The 22,783-nt window shown below is 39.7% G+C and overlaps 1 protein-coding gene across 1 annotated transcript; it reads right to left on the bottom strand.

Moving 5' to 3' along the window:
• Window positions 1–165: 165 nt before the first annotated feature.
• On the bottom strand, window positions 166–16,811 carry PP2D1 (protein phosphatase 2C like domain containing 1). The gene is made up of 3 exons (XM_070391463.1): window positions 16,777–16,811; window positions 11,300–12,357; window positions 166–971 (listed from the first exon to the last, which is right to left on the bottom strand). The coding sequence occupies exons 1-3, from the start codon at window positions 16,809–16,811 to the stop codon at window positions 166–168; spliced, it is 1,899 nt and encodes a 632-aa protein (XP_070247564.1).
• Window positions 16,812–22,783: the final 5,972 nt, after the last annotated feature.

The raw sequence follows: 22,783 nt of genomic DNA, 5'->3' as shown, positions 1-22,783 counted from the left end.
ATATATAAATGGTATTATGTAACTCAAAAATCTGCTTTTATGTTTTCTTTACTACATTCTTAAAAATGATTTGTGTAATATTGATGTATTATCCTAATATCTGGTTCATTGAAGAGTTGAAGAGTCTTCATATTTTTGTATTCTGGATAATCAGAACTTTATCTTTCATTTCGGAAACTGACATTCACTTCCATTGAGAAGTATTACCATAACTGTAATGTTGTCTCTGGAGCCAGCCACTAAAGCAGCATGTACAAGTCCATGGCTGATATACTCAGCTGCCGCTTCATAGAAATCCTTGGTGCATATTGTTTCTTTTCCACTTGAATCTTTTGGCACACTGTCTACATGGGTTGACCTGTCAGTTGCTTTCTCACTGCAGGTATCACAATTAGTCATTTCTGGTAGAAATGTTTGTGTATTTTTAGGACCACGAGTGAAATATTTAGAATATTTTGCATCAGACAAATTTTCTTTTGAATTTGTACTTGACACACATTCTTCAGATTTACGCTGAAACAATGTGTGGGTATCACTTTTTGATTCAGTAGCGTTTGATTCATTGATTGGGAGTAACAGGGGCTTTTTGGATGATGATTTTTTTCGGATGTTTAAAGAGCGTGTATCTTCATACATTTGAAACATTGTTATTGCCAATGCAGTGACTTCCTTTTTATCCAGAACTTCCCAGAGTCCATTAGTAGCTAAGATAAGGAATTGACATAAGTCATCTATAGGGACAGACATAGTTTGAGGTACCGGGATAATGAATTTTTTCAGTTTGGGATTTCCATGAAATCCAAGTCCTCTTGTGGTTTTTACTTGCCCTTCTAGGAGTCCATATGGTTCATTTGAACTAACTACCCCTCCATTCTGAAGTACTCTTCTTTTTTCCTTTTTGCTTCTCAGAGTGTGTTCTTTGGTTAGGCGAAAGCCTTTCCCATTTCTGCATAAGACTGCTTGTACATTACCTAAAAGATTATTAGAGAAAGTTGATCCTAGAGACTTAATAACCAACTGTATCAAAGTATGCTGTTAACTTTAGTAATTCTGTGTTTCGATGCATAAACAAAGTAAGCCATTTTAAAGTATTTTTAAATGTAAAAATTGGTATCTCTGGATGATTTACAGTCATTCAAACTGAGAGGCCAGTTTATTCCTACTTTTAAAGCAATTTAGTGTTAAAATACTGCATTTAGTATTTAAAAAACTAAAATTACAGACTCTGAAAAATCAAATGTTTTATGAAACCACTTCCAAATGTTACTTACTTTGTAGAGCCAAAAGTTGAACTTTTTTATAACCAATATATATTCCATAGAGCAGACATTTCTAAATGTTTAAATAAATGCCTTTTGTTTAAAAACAAATTTTGATTTTTTTTAAAAGTGGAATTTGCTGATTTTATAACTAGTAATGTTAAAAACTAAAATACAGGTAGGTATGGGTGATGAAAAAAATTAGAATATGACTGTTAATGTCAGTCTTGTTAGGTTCCTGATGTGTGTGGCTAAAAAGAAATTAAATCACAGCCTTATGAAGAAAAAAAATATGTGTTATTAATATATTAAATGGATAATAGCCAACATGAAATTAAACCCTTTGATTGTAAACTGAAATCCTAAAAGTTGATTATAGTTTGTTCATCATTCAGATGAACCTGTTATGTGTGCACCATTGAAATCTTAAGAAAATAAACAGTGCACTAAACAGATAGAGGGATGGTTGTATTACCAATACTTTTTTTGATTTATTAAAAGGTTTGTTAGGAAAATTGATTTTCCCCATGTTTTTAGGGACACAATTGTATATTCAGGCATAGGCAGTTTTTCTTTATGGAATTTATAAGAGTTTTTAAACTACTCTGAGATGGGGTTAATGATGTTTTGAGAATGAATTCCTGGAATAATGAAAATCTACAATAGGATATTCTGATTTCATACATGGAGCTGAAATCAGAACTTTGTTGCTGCAGGGGTTCAAGTGTAATTCTTTTTTTTTTTTAATTTTTTTTTTTTAATTCTCACCTGAGAATATGTTTTTAGCTGATTTTAGAGGGAAGGGAGAGAGAGAGAAACTGATCGGTTGCCTCCAGTACCCACCTTGACCAGGAATCAAACCTGTGACCTTTTGGTGTACGGGACAGCTCTCCAATCAGCTGGGCCACACTGGCCAGGAATCCCTCGGGTTTTTTTAAGTAAATGAATTTACCTTTCAGGAGGCAGAGGTCCACAATCTAGTATGATTGGACAGAGTATAAGTTAGTGAAGAATTGGTATCTGGCATAGACTGAGCTTATTGCCTCGTTTACATAATGGGAATTGTTAAAACATCTTGAGTTAATGGGACCAAAAGATGAAGATGTATATGGAAAATGTTTTAGAAACCTAAGAACTGTATAAATGATACTCCTAATAGCAGGACCTCTTATATTTTGTAGTAGGGTTGTTGTTTTTTAAAATATATTTTTTTGATTTTTCACAGAGAGGAAGGGAGAGGAATAGAGAGTTAGAAACATCGATCAGCTGCCTCCTGCACACCCCCCACTGGGGATGTGCCTGCAACCAAGGTACATGCCCTTGACCGGAATCGAACCTGGGACCCTTCAGTCTGCAGGCCGACGCTCTATCCACTGAGCCAAACCGGTTACGGCTGTAGTAGGGTTTATTAATATTTTATATTAACATGTCTTTGCTGCTGATTATTATACTTAGGTGTGCAGGGTTAATTGTTCTATTTCCTGGACATTGGGTTGCATATGCTGTCAGCTGCAAATGGGGTTGTTGAAAGCAGTTGACTGTTAGAGCTAAAAGAATAGAATAATGAACAAAAAGCCCCAAGGAAGATGGAAAATGAGGAAGATTTTAAAATAGCACTGTATGTCCATGTATCTGCAAAACTGAAGGGAGAAGCAAATCATGACAGTATAAAAGGGGGGGACAGATTGGCTTTCAAGAAAAGGCCCTGTAACATTGTTTGAAGGATATGAGAATTAGCAGTGAATATAATGAAGACTTACACAAAAATTTTAATCTGATTATAAATGAATTCAAAGTCTTAGACATAAAGATAATTTTCTTAGTAGCTGGAAAGATTGTGCCATTCAAAAAATGTTATCGGAACAAAAATTGAACAGGATTACTGGGAGAGCATCATGTTTAGGGGGATTAATCATATAGGGATTAAGAAGAACTGCTTTGAGATGTTACTTAAGCCTTTTTAAGATACCTTGTATAATCAGGCAAGGTATTCCATAGATAGAGGGCTGTGATGTAACTGCCTCCTGCAATTGCTGGGTTATCTTTGACTTGTGAAAAGGAAAAGTATTTCTGTAAACTCAGAGTGACCTTGGAATTCCAAAAGGAATTTTTTTATATATATTTTATTGATTTTTTACAGAGAGGAAGGGAGAGAGAGAGTTAGAAACATCGATGAGAGAGAAACATCAATCAGCTGCCTCCTGCACATCTCCCACTGGGGATGTGCCTGCAACCCAGGTACATGCCCTTGACCGGAATCGAACCTGGGACCCTTCAGTCTGCAGGCCGACGCTCTATCCACTGAGCCAAACCGGTTTCGGCCCAAAAGGAATTCTATATCTGAATGGTCAAAATCAAGATTTTTTTCAGATAAAGCCAAGCTACTTATTGTTGAAGATAACAGGAAAGTTTTAAGGAAGAACTGGAGAAAAGAGGAAGAAAACTTAGGTAGTGGTAAGAAAAGGAAACATACCTAGGATGTAGGAGTGCCCTGGGATAAAAAGATGGCTTGTTTAGAAGAAACAGTATGGGGAAGTGGAAAGACTTGGGAGCCTGACACACTTAAACTTGAGTCCCACTTTGTGTGATATTCATTAAGTCACTTTATTTAGCTAACAGTTTTCCACCTGCAGTTTTTTGTCAATGCTATTGTGAGGATTTAAGAAGGTACGTATATATAGATATTTCAGAGAGGAAAGGAGAGGGAGAGAGAAACAACGATGAGAAAGAATCTGATTGGCTCCCTTCTGCACGCCCCCTACTGGGGAAGGAGCCTGCAACCCAGACATTTGCCCTTGATGGGAATCGACCCTGGGGCCCTTCAGTCTGAAGGCTGACACTCTATCCACTAAGCCATACCAGCTAGGGTAAGAAGGTACTTTTAATAAGTAGACACTTGATAAAGGTTTTTCCTTTGCCTGCTTTCCTCTTCAGAGAACACAAAGCCTATCAAAAAAAAAAAAATTGAGATGAAGCTACATATCAGAACCATTTATTTTAAAATTGCAAGAAAGTCTCTTATGAAATAGAATTATAGGCTTAAGGGAATAGGGAGCAATAACTGGGGAAATGAAGAAACAGTTATTGGGAAAAGAAAAAGCAATTGAAAAATAGCATAAGCTAAGGAAATTGAAACACATGAAGTGTACCTAAAATGGAAGCATAACAGAAGTGCATGTAAATGATGTTAGGGAAACAATCTATGTCTAGTTTTTGTTAAGGACTCTTAATTTTGGCCAAAGAGGCTGAATTTATATGGGAGGACATCATGATGTGGAGCTACTTTTCCCTGGGTATTCGAAAGGTCCCCTGCTTCATTATGTAAAATGTGTGTGCATGAAACTCATGTTCACCATTGTAAAGCTGGAGACAGATAATATTTTACACATCAGTCAACTATCTGTCAAGTATTTGTTGGATGTGTTCTCAGAATCAGGTTTGTATGTATGTGACCCACCACCAAGTTGGTCCTAAATCCAAAGAACAGTGTCCTTATAAGATACCAGAAGAGTAAAAAGCCATGGGAAAATGGAAGCAAAGGTTGGAGTTTTGCAGCCTTGGACCAAGCAGTGCCTCTAGCCCAGAGGTGGGCAAACTTTTTTTACTCGAGGGCTACAATGGGTTCTTAAACTGGACCGGAGGGCCGGAACAAAAGCATGGATGGAGTGTTTGTGTGAACTAATATAAATTCAAAGTAAACATCATTACATAAAAGGGTACGGTCTTTTTTTTTTTTTTTTTTTAGTTTTATTCATTTCAAACAGGCCGGATCCAGCCCGCGGGCCGTAGTTTGCCCACGGCTGCTCTAGCCACTCGAAGCTGAAAGAGGCAAGCATTTTCCCTTAGAGCAGTGGTTCTCAACCTTCCTAATGCCTCGACCCTTTAATATAGTTCCTCATATTGTTGTGACCCCCAATTTCATTGTTACAAATTGAACATAATTAAAGTATAGTGATTAATCACAAAAAGAATATGTAATTATGTATGTGTTTTCCGATGATCTTAGGTGACCCCTGTGAAAGGGTCGTTCAACCCGCAAAGGGGTCGCGACCCACAGGTTGAGAACCACTGCCTTAGAGGCTTCAGAGGAAGTGTGGCTTGTCAACACCTTAATTTTAGGTTTCTGGACTCCAGAACTTGTGATAGGAAACAAGATCACGGGGCATGCAAATAAGCAGAAAAAAACTACCCACAATTTTAAAAAAAATAACTGACACAGATGTTGGGATTAGTAGACAAGAACATTAAGTTATAACAATACCATATGTTTAAAAAGTTAAGTACAACCCTAACCGGTTTGACTCAGTGGATAGAGCGTCAGCCTGCAGACTGAAAGGTCCCAGATTCGATTCCGGTCAAGGGCATGTACCTTGGTTGCAGGCACATCCCCAGTAGGGGGTGTGCAAGAGGCAGCTGATAGATGTTTCTTTCATCAATGTTTCTAACTCTCTATCCCTCTCCTCCCTTCCTCTCTGTAAAAAATCAATAAAATATATTTAAAAAATAAAAAGTTGAGTACAGACATGGAAGGTAATTTTTTAAATGCAACTTGTAAAGATGAAAAATAAAATGTTAGCCCTGGCCAGTGTGGCTCAGTTGGTTGGAGTGTCATTCTGTACCCTGAAAGGTGGTGGGTTCAATTCCTAGTCAGGGCACGTACCCAAATTGTGGGTTCAATTTCCAGTTTGAGAGAGGCAGCCAATTGATGTTTCTCTCATATTGATATTTCTCTTCCTCTTTAAAATCAATAAAAACATATTGGGTGAAGATTTTTTTTAAATATATTTTATTGATTTTTTACAGAGAGGAGGGGAGAGCGTTAGAGAGTTAGAAACATCGATGAGAGATGAGAGAGAAACATCGATCAGCTGCCTCCTGCACATCTCCTACTGGGGATGTGCCCACAACCAAGGTACGTGCCCTTGACCAGAATCGAACCTGGGACCCTTCAGTCCACAGGCCGACGCTCTATCCACTGAGCCAAACCAGTTTTGGCTTGGGTGAAGATTAAATAAATAAAAATACAATGTTAAAAATGAAAAATACACCCTAGTCATTTTGGCTCAGTGGATAGAGCGTTGGCCTAAGGACCAAAGGTCTGCTTAAGGCAACACTTCTCAACCTTGGCTGCACATTAGAATCACCAGGGAATCTTTTTTAAATCCTGATTTCTGGGCCTCATCCTCCAGAAATTCTTTGTTATGGGGTGGGGCCACAACATTAGCAACAAAGAAACAGAATTTCCGGAGGATGAGGCCCAGAAATCAGGATTTTAAAAAGATTCCCAGGTGATTCTAATGTGCAGCCAAGGTTGAGAACCATTGGCTTAAGGGCACATACCTCAGTTGCAGGCTCCTGAGCCGGGCCCTGGTCAGAGCATGTGCAGGAGGCAACCAATCGATGTGTTACATCGATATTTCTCTCAGTCTTTATCTCTCTTTTTCACTCTAAAAATCAATGGAAAAACATCCCTAGCTACGTTGGCTCAGTAGATAGAGCGTCAGCATGCAGACTGAAGGGTCCTGGGGTTCAATTCCAGTCAAGAGTACATGCCCGGGTTGCGGGCTCAATTCCCTGGTGTGGGGGTGTGTGCAGAAGGCAGCTGATCAGTGATTCTCATCATTGGTATCTCTCCCTCTCCCTTCCTCTCGGAAATCACTAAAAATATATATTAAAAAATACAATGGATATGATTAATGGCAAATTAGATGTTGCAGAAGAAGAAAATGGTGATTTTGAAAACTAATAAAATCTAAAGAACATTATGGAGATTTTGGACAATTTCAATTGGCCTAAAGTACATACTTGAAGTTCCTTAAGGAGAGGAGAAAACTAAGGAGAAAAAATTTGAGGTACATTACAATTTTGCTTAAAACCAATGATAAAACCTTTAAACCATCAGGCAGGGAAGGGAAAGATATATAGACAGGAATGGTGATAATAGAAGATTTCTCATAAATAATGCAAGCCATAAAGACCCAGCAATTCCACTCCTGGGAATATATCCAAAGAACCTGAAACAATTCAAAAGAATATATGCACCCCTATGTTCACTGCAGCGTTATTTACAATAGCCAAGATTTTGAAACAGACCAAGTGCCCATCAGTAGATGAGTGGATAAAAAAGCTGTGGTACATTTACAGAATGAAATACTATTCAGCCATAAAGAAGAAGGAAAGCTTACCTTTTATGGGTGAGGGACCTGGAGAGTATTATGCTAAGTGAAATAACCCAGTCAGATAAAGACAGCTACCATGTGATTTCACTTATATGTGGGATATAATGAACATAATAAACCAGCAACATATAGCTATCAGAGAGGAGGTGGGTTGGGAGTCTGGGTGAAAAAGGTGAAGGAGTTAAGAAAAAAGAAAGAAGACTCAGACACAGAAAAAATAAAATACCTTCACAGCAAAAAAAAAAAGGGGGGGGGGGGGGGATGTAAGCCAGAAGACAGTGAAAAGAAAAATAAGCCCTAGTCGTAACACTGAAAAGAAAAAAACCTGTCAATCTAGAATTCTATGCCAAATAAATACATCTTTGAAAAACAAAAATGTAAATAGAGTCTTAGAATTTATCACCAGAAGACATTACAAAAACTATTAAAAGTTTTTCAAGCAGGCCCAGCCGGCATGGATCAGTGATTGAGTGTCAACCTATGAACCAGGAGGTCATGGTTTGATTCCCAGTCAGGGCACATACCCAGGTTGTGGGCTTGATCCCCAGTGTGGGGCATGGAGATGACCCTTCAATGATTCTCTCTCATCACTGATGTTTCAGTTTCTCCCTCTCCCTTCTCTGAAATCAATAAAAATATAAATTTTTTTTAAAGTTTTTCAAGCAGAAGGAATCTAAAACACAGAGCATCCCCCAAAAAATGTATACACACTTTAACAGCTGATTCTATTTCATTTTGAAAATGAAATGTATTTTAATAAACACTGTCTTTATAATTATTCAAAGTGTGTATACATTCTTGGGGACACCTGGTATATCAATTTGTCTTACTGAAATCTATTTTAAAAATAATTGAATGCTTAAACAAAAAAAGATGTTGCATATAATATACATTGATAAAATGACAATACTCAAATTGTGCAGAATCAACACAATCTCAAAATATCAGGTAGATATTTTTGGGAAATTGATAAGCTGATCTTGAAATACTTCATAAACCTATGAGGAATAAAGTAAATTTTAAAAGCATCAAGAAAAATTATAAAAGGAATTATAAATGAGAAGTGATAAGAATAAAAAAATCAGGAATATCAGTTGGGAAGTATCTTTTTTCACACGTACAAAATCAGTTATTTAATGGCTTCATCATTGCCCTCACGTTTCATTATAAAGTGAGGTGTTTTTATTTTAATTCCAGAGTTGTGATGACACTGGTATTTTACTCATTTCAAACAAGGAAAATGAATTCCCTTGCTACAATTGTAGATCTTGTTTTATAAAATAAAAAATATGTTCTTAATAAATTTATGTGAACATTTATTTTTTTATAGTCCATTTAAATTATCTTCTTTCCAGACACTTTGATGCAGAATAAATTTTTTATCAATTATCTTCTTTTAGGAACACTTCTGTAGTATAAGTTATGACCTCCCTTTCACAAGTTGAATGTTTTTCCTATGTTTTTGTTTCTGTTAAAATCAGGGATGCCTAAGTAAAACAGTGTAACACAATTATATATAAGCCTCAAAATTAGCCATATAGTAAACTAGACATTTAATGATCTTATCTACTTGACTATCTCTTAATTTTTCCTTTAATTTTGCAAGAACCCTGATATCTAATGATATTTTCTAATAAAGGTCCCAAGTCCAGGAATATGGGACAGTTCTCACTTAGATCTGAAATCTAAAAACTCTCTGCCCAATGAAGGAGGCCTACTCCGAAGCACTTTGGAATCTCAGGGTAGAGCCTGAGAAATGACAATGACTTCGAGGAAATTGGCACTGCACTTGGTTCTTGGTGTTGCTTAATCTGGAGTTCTCCTCATTTGGGGCTCAGAACCAGAACTAGATCAGAAACAGGCTGACTTCCAGGACCTTGACATTGTAATGGTCTTTGTGATTATCTGGCCCTAGTTCAGAGCCATCTCTGTCACTGAGGTCCAGCCTCCTCAGCCTCTGGAAGCAATTTCCATTCTATTACCTCTGAGACCTTAAACAAATGATCTCACTTCGCCAAGCTTCCATTTTCTCATCTGGACAAGTGGGTTAACAAAACTTAGACATAGGGGGTGGGGGAAAGAACAGATACTTAAGGGTACAAATTTGGAATGAGTGGTAAATAAGTCCTAGAGATCTAATGCACAGCATAGGGAATGAAGAAAACAGTATTGCATTATAGTCATCAGACTTGTTGAGAGACTAGACCTTAATTATTCCAACCACTAAAAAGAAATAGTTATGCAATGTGATACAGGTGTTAATTATTGCTACAATGGCAACCATATTACAATATATAAGTATACCACATTCACATAATATATACCTTAAACTTGCACCAATGTTATACATCAAATATATATTTTAATATATTTTTTATTGATTTCACAGAGGAAGGGAGAGGGAAGAGAAACATCAATGATGAGAGAGCATCATTGATTGGCTGCCTCCTGCATGCCCTCCATTGGGGATCGAGCCTGCAATCCCGGCATGTGCCCTTGACTGAAATCAAACCCAGGACCCTTCAGTCCACAAGCCAACGCTCTATCCACTGAACCAAACCAGCCAGGGCAAATATATTTTTTTAAATGCTGTGCATTTAGATGTGTTTTTTGTTTGTTTGTTTGTTTGTTAAATATAGGGATAGAGAGAAACGTCAATGATGAGAATCATTGATTGGTTGCCTCCTGCACGCCCCCTGCTGGGGATGGAGCCCGAAACCTGGGCATGTGCCCTTGACAGGAATCAAACCTGGACCCTTCAGTCCACACGCAGGCCGATGCTCTATCCACTGAGCCAAACCACAGGGTCATCAAATATATTTTTAAATAAAAAAACCCAGCAGTTAGATATCAGGGTTTTGTAAGGCTAAATGAGAAATTCTTTAGTATTTAACAAGCAGATTCTATCAATAATAATTATATCCATGAATGGGGTGGTGGAATCCTGAACATCTCATGAAACTGCATTGTAACTCAGATTCACTTCACTAAAATGGTTTTACTCCTGTGCTTTTCCTTTCGGCAAGCTCCTAAACTGGAACTTTAGCACCAAATGTCAAAAGAATGGCTTCCTGAAAAAAAAGTAAAATAATACAGTAAATATTTGAGAAAACATGCCATAAAATTGAGGCATGCACTATTGTTTTCTCTGAGACGAAATGGATGCTACTTGGCCAGTGAGCACAGGAGTGGCCTATTGCCAATGTATTAGTTATCAGAACAAATGACCAATATACCAACTGAACAATTATACTAACAATAGTCAAAGTATTTTCCATTCTTCTGAAAAAGGAGTGTGAGAAACGTTTTTTGTTTCACTCAGAACTTAACAAATGTAATGTATTTGCTTTGCCTTTATTAACTGCTGTATTGCTGCCCACTTAGAAAGTTTAACGTTTTGGTGACATTGTTTCATATATGTGCCTCCTTGGAAAAGAATTACAATTGCACAACCGGTGTGGCTCAGTGGTTGAGCATTGACCTATGAACCAGGAAGTCATGATTCGATTCCCAATCAGGGCACATGCCTAGGTTGCAGGCTTGATCCCCAGTGTGAGACATGCAGAAAGCAGCCAATCAACAATTCCCTCTCATCACTGATACGTCTATTTCTCCCTCTCCCTTCCTCTGTGAAATCAATATTAATATATTTAAAAAATAAACAGAAAAGAATTATAATGATTTGTGTGCCTGTCATCTGCATTTAAACTGGTTATTGGTCATTTCTTACTTGGTCAATGCAATATTAGGCATTAATAAGTCACTAAATAATTCTGGAAGCATAAGAGGTCTTGCTGCCAGGCCAGGAATTAAAAAAAAAAAAAAAGGTTAAGGTATAACCTGGCACTTCAGTGTACCTACCAGTGTATGCAATATGTAGTTCTCCAGAAATTATTTGTGGCAAGTTCTGAGAAGGTAACTTCTCTGGCAAACCATCATGGTCAGTGGGTCTCTGATTCTTCTTGTCATGGGAACTTGTGATTTTGCCTTCCAATATACAGGCAACTGCAGAACAGCCACTCCATCGAACCCTGGATACTTCTTGCCTTCCAAGACGTAAAAGCCTATCCATTCTCCAAAATGCTTTGGCAAAGGCTTTGTGTATGCTCTCATGCTCACACCACGATTCTGTTGTTTGTTTGCTCACAGAGAAGAGGCTTTCTAGAGCGATGTACTCTTCCCTAAACACTGTGTGGAAGGAATTGATTAATTTTTGCTCTTCGGGGGTCATTTGATAGGATGGATCAAATCCGGAAAGCTGATGGAGAAGTAAAACTGGGAGTTCCTTGGATGTGAAGTCTGCTGCTGATGGACCATGATGCCCATCAAACAAACCGAAGAAACACACATTCGGTTTACTGCCAAAATGATTCACGACAGTAAATCTATCATTCATGTGCACTTTCCACGTAGAATTCTTGTCATTGCAAACGGCTGCTCCTTTAATTAATAGATGGCGGATTTTTTGTGAATAGATGGAACTGTTGGGAATGTTGTCCATAATCTTATAGTACGCTGGTATTTGTTTCTTCCAAAGCAGTTCTAAAGCATTATTCATGCTGTCTAGGCCTTTTTCAGAATATGTAGAAGATGACAGTAGTTTGGTAATGGTAAACTTTCTCTTACTAGAAATCGCTGAGTGTGTTGGTTTAATTCCCCTCTTCCATTCAAGACCCAGTGCGGCCAGAGCTTCATGTTGCCTTTTGTGTAGGAAAAATCCAGTTAGGTCAATTTCCTTCTTGCATATGGAACAGGGGATTGTGATCACTTGATCACGGAGCTGCTGCTCTTGCTGGTCTGCAGCATAACATGATGGTCTTTCCTCCTTCCTTCTAAAATGCTTTCTTCTCCATAACACTAGGAATTCCTCTTCTGAATCATATTTTTTCATATTCCATTTCATCACTCTCCAAAATATTCTGCAAGCAGGAGGAAAGATATTTATGTGCCAGGAATGATGCAGACCCTTATCTTTGCAATTTACTTTGGTTCCTCATGATTTTATCTAGACCTAGAATTGAATATTGATGCATCTTTCTGTGATTTCCAAAAAAAACAAAAACAACCAAACCACACACATAGGAAATATTGAATAAATTGGTGATTGACCTGTGTGCGACTGAATAAAATTAGGCAAAATCTCCACAAAGTCAGCTTGACATCTAAGAACAAATACTCAGAGAAATCAGCACAATATTTAATCCCAGGCATCTGGAGGTACGTACTTAAGACTTAGGAATTTGATTTCAAAATATGAGCATACTTACTTTCATACTCTATTTTGTTTTGCTTAAAAAACACTTTTGTCCTAATTAAAGGGTTTGCAAAAAAATGAATGGGAGATGCCAAAACCAGACTGATGGTAAGAACAGAATGTTTTAGGACCACAATGGGAAAGAGGTACGGGCTGAGGAAAGGAAAGAAAGCTGTGGAGCTGGAGGATAAATTTCTGGAGAGCTGACACCTTCCTATCAGAAGCCTCTAGAACAGTATTCAGCACATGGGGACATTTTTATCCATTTTATGCACTTTTCCTAGGGCATGGAATCTTTGCAAGGGCCTATGGAAATGTTAGAGACCTGAAAAAAAAATGCTTTGGTTATAAAATATTTTAAAATCTGAAACATCAAAGATAGTAGCTTTAAATGCTTATGAAATGTGGCATTTTGAAAATTAGATAACTTCAACTCAATTCATACATAGATTATATTTGATATGAGTACATTTAATGTATTAGATATGATGAAGGGTAGGGCCTACAAAAATAATGCCTGGAGCCCATAGGGACTTAAAGCATTCTAGGCATCATAACAGGTATTTAAGAATGTTGATGGCTGAGATAAGAAATGAGCCCATTTAGCTCTGGCTGGTGTGGCTCAGTTGGTTGAGGATCCTCCCATGCAGTGAAAGGTCACTGGTTTGATTCACAGTCAGAGCACATGTCTGGGTTGCTGGTTGATTCCCCAATAGGGAACATGCAGCAGGAGGTAGCCAATCCATGTTTCTCACATCAATCTCTCTCTCTCTCTCTCTCTCTCTCTCTCCCGATCTTGCTCTTGCTCTCTCTCAAATCAATAAAAATATATTTTAAAAATGATATGCTAAAAAAAGAAATGAGCCCTAACCTGTTTGGCTCAGTGGATAGAGCGTCGGCCTGCAGACTCAAGGGTCCCAGGTTTGATTCCGGTCAAGGGCATGTACCTTGGTTGCGGGCACATCCCCAATAGGGGGTGTGCAGGAGGCAGCTGATCAATGTTTCTCTCTCATTGATGTTTCTAACTCTCTATCCCTCTCCCTTACTCTCTGTAAAAAATCAATAAAATATATTTTTTAAAAAAGAAATGAGCCCTTTTAGTAATAATGACAAAATGATTTTTATATAATAATAAAAGTGCCCTAGCCAATTTGGCTCAGTGGATAGAGTGTTGGCCTGTGGATTGAAGGGTCCTGGGTTTGATTCCAGTCAAGGGCACATGCCCAGGTTGTGGGCTCAATCCCCAGTAGGGGGTGTGCAGGAGGCAGCTGATCACTAATTGTCTCTCATCATCAATGTTTCTTTCCTTCTCCCTTCTTCTCTGAAATCAATAGAAATATATATACATAATTGATTTTTTTTTTTTTACAGAGAGGAAGGGAGAGGGATAGAGAGTTAGAAACATCAATGAGAGAGAAACATCGATCAGCAGCCTCCTGCACACCTCCTACTGGGGATGTGCCCTCAACCAAGGTACATGCCCTTGACCGGAATCGAACGTGGGGCCTTTCAATCCGCAGGCTGATGCTCTATCCACTGATCCAAACCAGTTAGGGCTAGGAATATATTTTAAACATTTAATAAAAGCAATGCATGAAAGGGCGAGTGCTATCCCCTCCATCTTGCCCCAGGGCAAGGGCTACGCCCTCCATCTTGCCCCGAATCCTCCATTTTGGGCAGCAGCCATGTGCTCAGCAAGGACCTTCTTCCTGGAAGCCCAAACCTCTGCTAGCCACACCTAGGATTTCTTTAAACTAACCAATGATAATCAAGGGAAGTGCGCGCCATAGATATGACCACATCCTGTGTAACAAGACACCGTCTTGCACCTGGCCAATCAGCAGGGCCCACAGTCCTTTCTCCTCCCCTTACTCCAACCCCCCTATAAAACCCCTCTCCCCACAGAGCTCTCTCTCTCTCTGCCGCTTGCCGCTGCATCGGCGAGTATGGGGGGAGCTCAAGCTAGCTTGAATAAAGACTCTTATGCTTTTTCATTGGACACAGCTGGCTCCCTGGTGTGGTTTCTTGGGGATCCTGAAATCTGGGCATACCATGCATAATCATTTTTTAAGTTCAATGCAGAAGGATACAAAGTAGAAATATCAGTATATTAGTGAGCCTCCCTGGCTCTGCCTAATCAATGAAAAATTTTTATGTAAAATTTTGAAATTACATAAAAATTGAGAGAAGAATAAAATAAGCTCCCATATACCCATCACCAGTTTTAACCATTATCAATGTTTTTCACTTATTTTATCTGAGTTCTCCACTTTATTTTATTTTATTCTATTTCTTTAATTTTCTGGAGAAATTTAAAGCCAATCCCCAAATTATATTCAAATGCTTCAGTCTCATCTACAAATTTGATCAGCATCCATTCACTTCTTTAATCACTACCAGCTACTGTGCATGGTACAGAAGATGCACAGATGGCTTGTGTCCCGCCTTTGAAGCTACAGGGGCAAGATTTGAAGTGCTGTCCAGATGATCATACAAAGGATTAAACAGGTCAGGTGGACCTTAGGACTGTCCCATGACAGCACCTACCAGTGGCCTAACCCTAGATCTAGCCAGGAATGGCATTAGGAGACATAAGAAGCTGACCTAGAAAAACTCACAATTGAGAGAAATCAGGAAGATGTCCAAAATAAATCCCAGGGAAATACCAGTTCATAGCAGCAGGAAGAAGACCTAGCAAAGGAATGGAAAGGTAAGTAGAGAAGCAGGGAAAGAAAATGGAAGCTGGCAAGCTTTTAAGCTCTTCTGACCAAAATGTATATTAAATATTTTAATTGCCATTATTTGGTGATATGCAAGTAAACGATACCATTATTTTCCTGATTCTTGATGAACTGCTGGAGCAATATATAAGGCATCCTAATATTATTTTTTTTAATATATTTTATTGGTTTTTTACAGAGAGGAAGGGAGAGGGATAGAGAGTTAGAAATATCAATGAGAGAGAAACATCAATCAGCTGCCTCCTGCACACTCCCTACTGGGGATGTGCTCACAACCAAGGTACATGCCCTTGACCAGAATCGAACCTGGGACCCTTGAGTCCGCAGGCTGACGCTCTATCCACTGAGCCAAACCAGCTAGGGCCTAATACTATTTTTTAAAATGTATTTTTATTGATTTTAGAGAGGAAGGAAGAGGGAGAGAGAGAGAGAGAAACATCGATGATGAGAGAGAATCATTGATTGGCTGCTTCCTGCACACCCCCCACGAGGGATTGAACCTGCAACCTGGGCATGTACCCTGACCAGGAATTGAACCGTGACCACCTGGTTCATAGGCTGACACTCAACCACTGAGCCATGCCAGCCAGGCCCTAATATTATTTTTTTTTACCTCAACTCAAACTTTTATATCAGAACTTGATTTTTCAGCATATAAAGGATAGCCATTATACGTTTATCTCTCACATGGAGTCATTCTTAGAATATAATGTGTCATTTATATGTTCATTCATTCATGCAACAATTTCTTGAGTGTCTGCAATATTCCAGGCACTGTTTTCTTTTCTGAGGGTACAGGGGTGAACAAAATAGGCATGGACTGAGAAGATGCTCATATTCTGAGAGACAGAAAATAAATAAAGGATACATGTAAACATATATCAGATAGAGGTAAGTACTGTTTTGAAAAATATAGGTTCAGAGTACAGAGAGGAATGGAAGCCCTGTTTTGCATAAGGTAATCAAAGGAAGATATCCCTGTTTCATGTACACAGTCTCACAGGGAGCCTAGGTTTATTTGATTACTAAGAAAGTGAAGGTAGCCCTAACCGGTTTGGCTCAGTGGATAGAGCGTCAGCCTGCAGACTCAAGGGTCCCAGGTTCGATTCTGGTCAAGGGCATATACCTTTGGTTGCGGGCACATCCCCAGTAGAGAGTGTGCAGGAGGCAGCTGATTGATGTTTCTCTCTCATTGATGTTTCTATCTCTCTATCCCTCTCCCTTCCTCTCTGTAAAAAAAATCAATAAAATATATTTTTAAAAAAAGAAAGTGAAGGTAAAAGAATATTGCAAATATAATTGTTCATTGATTACATTTGTTACTCAGTAAAAATGAAGTTTACCTGAAAGGACTCATTTTCACTTCCTTCGTTACCATTGTTACTTTTCCGTGCCCTGTCTTTGTCCCCTTTCCCTAGCTTCTATTCCTCCAACTTGGGTGGTGATGCAGTGGTGATAATGGAAAGGTGATGGCAATGGTGTGGGCTCCACTGAATTGATGTGTGGAATGTTTACTACATCACCTAGAACCTCAGTCAGAACTCACTTTATGAGTTAAGCAGTTGGGTCACAAAGTGTATTAACAAACTACTCTTCGAATTTCTGAAAGAAGGATTATTCATTATGTCTGCATAATGAGATAAAAACGAAATAAGCAGAGTGACTATCAAGTAAATTTTCGTGTTGTTTTTTTCTTCTTCTAAGTTGTGGTACTTTCAAAATAGTGATTCCAGGAGGCCCTTCTCCTCCTCTGCCTCCTCCTCCTTTTTTCTTTTATTGATTTCAGAGAGGAAGAGAGAGATAGAAACATCAATGATGAGAGAAAATCATTGACTGGCGGCCTCCTGCATGTCCCCCGCTGGGATCCAGCCTGCAACCCAAGCATGTGCCCTGACCAGGAATTGAACTGTGTCCTTGTGGCCTGGAGAGGCTCTTCTTAATATACAAATTGCCTTCCCACTGACATATCTCTCAGGGTGTCTCAGGCCATCTCTCCCACCTTCCCTATAAGACTGCCCAATCCATCTTGCTGTTCCAAGTCCCTACCTGAAAGTTATAGACATTTTTCTTTTTTCTTTGATATATTTCTTTATTGATATCAGAGAGGAAGGGAGAAAGACAGAGAGATAGAAACATCAATGATGAGAAAGGATCATTGATTGCTGCCTCCTGCATGCCCCCTACTGGGGATCGAGCCTGCAACCCAGGCATGATCCCTTGGTCGTAATTGAACCTGGGACCCTTCAGTCCGCAGGCTAATGCTCTATCTACTGAGCCAAGCCGGCTAGGGCTGGACTTCTTGTTTCTTGAGCCTGCCTTCACTCCTGGCCAATACCTTCAGTCTGTAGGTTCTTAATCTGGAGCTGCCTTCCACTCTCTCACTCCAGGTTCGATTAGAACTGGAGTCCTAAATCAGCTTTCTGGCACATTGGAGACATTTAGACAACCTCAAGTGCTTACTGGAATCTCCATGGGGGTGTATCACAGTCAATTCAAAGTCAACATGTCCAAAGTGGAATTTACTACCTTTCCTCCAGAATCTTCCCCCACCATTAGCTTGGGCAGGCTGGAAACCAAAATTCCCAGAAACCCTTCCCTATGTGGTTCCAGGTTAGAGTTGGCCAAGAAAGGAATTTGGGAGCACTACATCTGAATGCCATCATGATTCAATGAGATGACCCACAGAGGCAGAGGTTCCAGCTTGTTCTTGCTCCCTCCACTCTGCATTCAGCTCTTCCTCCAGACTGCAGGTCCTGCAGACCAACAGCTGCCCCAGATCCATCAGCAGAGGCCTGCCTTGGGACCCACCAAGGCAAATGCTTCCTTTAGACTTCTCCATCAGCCTCACCTTTGTGGTCCTACATCCTTGGATGTGGTCTGGACATCCTTGGCTTCTCAGACTGACTGGTTGGGGACTTCACTGGTCCTCCAACTCCCCTCCCCAGATGTCCAATTGCCCAGCTCCTCCTACAAACGATATAAGGTCTAATTGCAATGTTGAATTCTTTATTTCATAATTCCTAAGTTCCAGCTTTCCTAATTGAACCCCAACTGAAACAGGTGCCACCATTCCCACCACCCTGTCCTCTCTCTCGGGATATATGCTAATCATAAGGCCCGTCAGGTCTCTCTCTTCGTTATCCCTCTAATCATCCACTTTTCTCCTTCCCCGGTGCTGTCACCATTTCATGGTACCAAATTCCTTTGCCTGACTTACTGCACTAGCCTCCTAGCTACTCCACCCACTTCCAGTCTGCTCTCCTCTCAGTGCATTCATTCCCCTTGGAGCAGCAGACGTGATGCAACTGCCTCAGGCTTCTTACTGGCTCACCCTTGTTCTTGAGATGAACTCCTTATGCATTTGGCAGATCTCTGCCTCCTTGGCTTCTGCTAACCTCTCAGCATTGCCCCCTCACCCCATGCCAATATTGTGTAGAGTCATTAAACAAATCTTCACCAGTTTGGTAGGAAATGCTTTTACTCTGAATGTCTTTAGTATTCCTTTGCTTTTTAATTCCCACCATGGATGCATGTACTGCATATTCATTTCCCGCAGCTGCATCATCCCCATGCCACTGTGAGAGTGGGAAGGAGTGAGGCCCCTTCTTCAAGCAAGTACTGAGTCTCCTGTGGGCTCCAGCTCCCTGGGTGGGGCATCTTGCAGGGTGGCTTGGTGCTCATATCTCACCTCTACATGCAGCCTTCAGGCTGCGTGGCGATTAGGGTAGTAGGAAAACCCCCATACAGAAGTTAACCAATGACTTAATGTCAACTTCTTTCCAGAGAAAAATAGAGAAAACACATTCCATATGAAACTCTTCCCAAAGGAGGTGGGTGGCTATATCTCTATCTGGGTTCTTAGTAACCTGTTGCCTTCCAAGGTGTATTTATTGTCAGTTAATTTTGATTATTTTATTAATTGAATACTTTATTGATGATATTTTGTTGACTTAAAACATATTGCACTTTTATTTATATACTAGAGGCCTGGTGCACAAAATTTGTGCACTTGGCGGGGGAGTGGGGGGGGTCCCTAATCCTGGCCTGTGCCTTCTTGCAGTCTGGGAGCCCTCAAGGGATGTCCAGCAGTCGGACATCCTTAGCTGTGGAGGTGGGAGAGGATCCCACACCACTGCTGCATTCACCAGCTGTGAACCCAGCTTCTGGCTGAGAGGCGCTCCCCCTGTAGGAGCACACTGACCACCATGGGGGAGCTCCTGCATTGAGGGGGATCGAACTGAAACCAGCTCCCGGACATCCCCCGAGGGCTCCTGGATTGTGAGAGGGCACAGACCAGGCTGAGAAACCCCACTGGTGTACGATCAGGGCTGGGACACAGGAGGTTGGCCAGCTGGGGAAGGACCACAGGAAGGCTCCAGGGCATGTCCAGCTCATCTTGCTCAGTCCCGATCGACCGGACCCCAGCAGCAAGCTAGCCTACTGGTCAGAGCGTCTGCCCCCTGGTGGTCAGTGCATGTCATAGCCAGCGGTTGAGTGGCCTTAGCATATCATTAGCGTATTACTCTTTGATTGGTTGAACAGCGGACCAGACGACTGGACACTTAGCAGATTAGGCTTTTATTATATAGGATTTGATACCCAGTTAATGCATTCTCCTTTTATAATATTTAAACAATAAAGATGTAGAGGAAAAGCAGAGGTCTCCTTTTCCTCAATGTGACCACTGCCAAAATATCGGGTGTGTATTGTTCGAGACTGGTTTCTATTTTCATATATAGATGAAAACATAGACACAGTCTATTTTCAGATTTAGGTTTAATTTGCATGCAGTCAACTGCACAAATTCTAAATGTATAGCATGATGAAGTTTTATATGAGAATACACTTGTAGCCCTGGTGGTGTGGCTCAGTTGGATGGGCGTTGTCCTGTGTACCAAAAGGTCATCCGTTTGATTCCCAGTCAGGGCACATGCCCACGTTGCTGGTTTGGTCACCAGTTGGGGTGTGTACTGGAGGCAACCAATCGATGTTTTTTTTCTCTCTCTCTCCTTCTCCCTTACTCTATTTAAAAATTAACAAAAATTTATATAATAAAATAACAAGAATACATCTGTAGACTCCATCACATCTTGTGTTTTGTATTTTTTTAAATTAGCTTGGCCAACATAATCATAATACTCTGTAAATGTTATCTGTCACTGGTATGGGGAGGGGATTTTTTAGGTTAGTACATATCAACCTGCCCTATTCTTTTTAACTCCTCTGTTATATTCCTTAGTAAATATAAAGGTGTAACATAGATTATTTTAGCCACTTACATATAATGATGGAAATTATTTTTATTATAATAACATTACAATGAGCACGAACACATGTGTACAAACTCCTTTGTACATGTGCTAGTAAAGTCTGCATCCAAATGGAGGAAGCAAGGGCTTAGGGGCAGGCAGGCTGGACTACAATCCCAGCTTGCTGCTGGCTTGTTGCTGCTTTTAGATTATGCAGCCCAGTTTGGGCCACAATTGTGTCAGCTGTGAAATACAGATAATAACAGTAACTTTGCCCTAACTGGTTTTGCTCAGTGGATAGTGCATCAGCCTGCGGACTCAAGGGTCCCAGGTTCGATTCCAGTCAAGGGCATGTACCTTGGTTGCGGGCACATCCCCAGTGGGGAGTGTGCAGGAGGCAGCTGATCGGTGTTTCTCTCTCATCTCATCGATGTTTCTAACTCTCTATCCCTCTCCCTTCCTCTCTGTAAAAAATCAATAAAATATATTAAAAAAAAATAACAGTAACTTTGCTGGATTGGTGTGAAATGAGAAACATATGAGCACAATGTACATGACAGATACTCAATAAGTAACTGTTATTATCATTAATATTAATCTAGTAACATTTAATATCCCCAGATTTCATAATCATCTTTAATCTTTCTCTTTTTTTAATATATTTTATTGATTTTTTTTTACAGAGAGGAAGGGAGAGGAATAGAGAATTAGAAACATCAATGAGAAAGAAACATCGATCAGCTGCCACCTGCACACTCCCCACTGGGTATGTGCCCGCAACCAAGGTACATGCCCTTGACCGGAATTGAACCTGGGACCCTGGAGTCTGCAGGCCGGCGCTCTATCCACTGAGCCAAACTGGTTGGGGCTCATAATCATCTTTGCACATGTATTTCCATTAAATTCTCTTCCCCTGATCTGCTTTCCTCTATGTACACCTCAAACTAATATAATATTGTCAACTGTGATTGAAAAAATTTTTTAATTTAACAAAGATATAACAATAGAAACATAAAAAAAGAAGCCAATCTGAATTGGCTACCTATTGGATGAATCCAGCTACATGACATTCTGGACAAAGCAAAACCATGGAAATAATAAAAGGACCAGTGGTTGCTAGGAGTTGGGGGCAGAAAGGAATGAATGGGTGGATCACGGGTGATTTTTAGAGCAGTAAAACTATTCTAACATCTGTATGATGTTGTGATGGTGGATCATGTTATTATACATCTATTGAAACCCATAAAATATACATCACAAAGAATGAACTTTCTGAGTTTAGGTAATAATATATCAATACTGGCTCTTAATTATAACAAATGTACCACACTAATGCAAGACGTTAATAATATGGCCCTGACCAGTTTGGCTCAGTGGCTAGAGCGTCGGCCTGTGGACTGAAGAGTCCCAGGTTCGATTCCGGTCAAGGGCATGTACCTTGGTTGCAGGCACATCCCCAGTGTGTGTGTGGGGGGGGGGTGGGTGGGGGGGTGTGTGCAGGAGGCAGCTGATGGATGTTTCTCTCTCATGGATGTTTCTAACTCTCTATCCCTCTCCCTTCCTCTCTGTAAAAAATCAATAAAATATATTTTTAAAAAATAATATGAATAGGAGTGAGGGGCCATGTGGGAAATTTGCACTTTCTGCTCCATTTTTCTATAATCCAAAAACTGCTCAGGAATTAGTTTATTAATAAGTGAATATATGTATGTGTAAGTAGAAATATTCCAAGAATATAGCTTTCTGAAAGTATTCAAAAATTTTGTTTTCCTCAGTCATGTCGAAAGCAGACAAACAGTAAAGGATGTGGAAAGTTAGAAAACTGACTATATTGGAAAGGTTGATAATGCAAGAGAAGAATTCCTTTACTATAAGATGGCTCTATCAATTATTTCTTTTTATTATTTATTTATTTTTAAATTATTTATTGTTTGTTTGCTTTTTTGAGAAAGAGAAACATCAATTTGTTGTTCCACTCATTGATGCATTCATTGGTTGATTCTTGGATTCTTGTATGTGCCCTGACTGGAGATCAAACCCAAACCCTTGGCGTATCAGGACGACGCTTTAACCAACTGAGCTACCCAGCCAGGGCACAATT

The sequence above is a fragment of the Myotis yumanensis genome, unplaced genomic scaffold (genome assembly GCF_028538775.1).
Source record: "Myotis yumanensis isolate MYYU_CA2020_CCGP unplaced genomic scaffold, mMyoYum1.0.hap1 SCAF_14, whole genome shotgun sequence".
Lineage (NCBI taxonomy): Eukaryota > Metazoa > Chordata > Mammalia > Chiroptera > Vespertilionidae > Myotis > Myotis yumanensis.
This window is presented reverse-complemented; position numbering and strand designations above follow the sequence as displayed.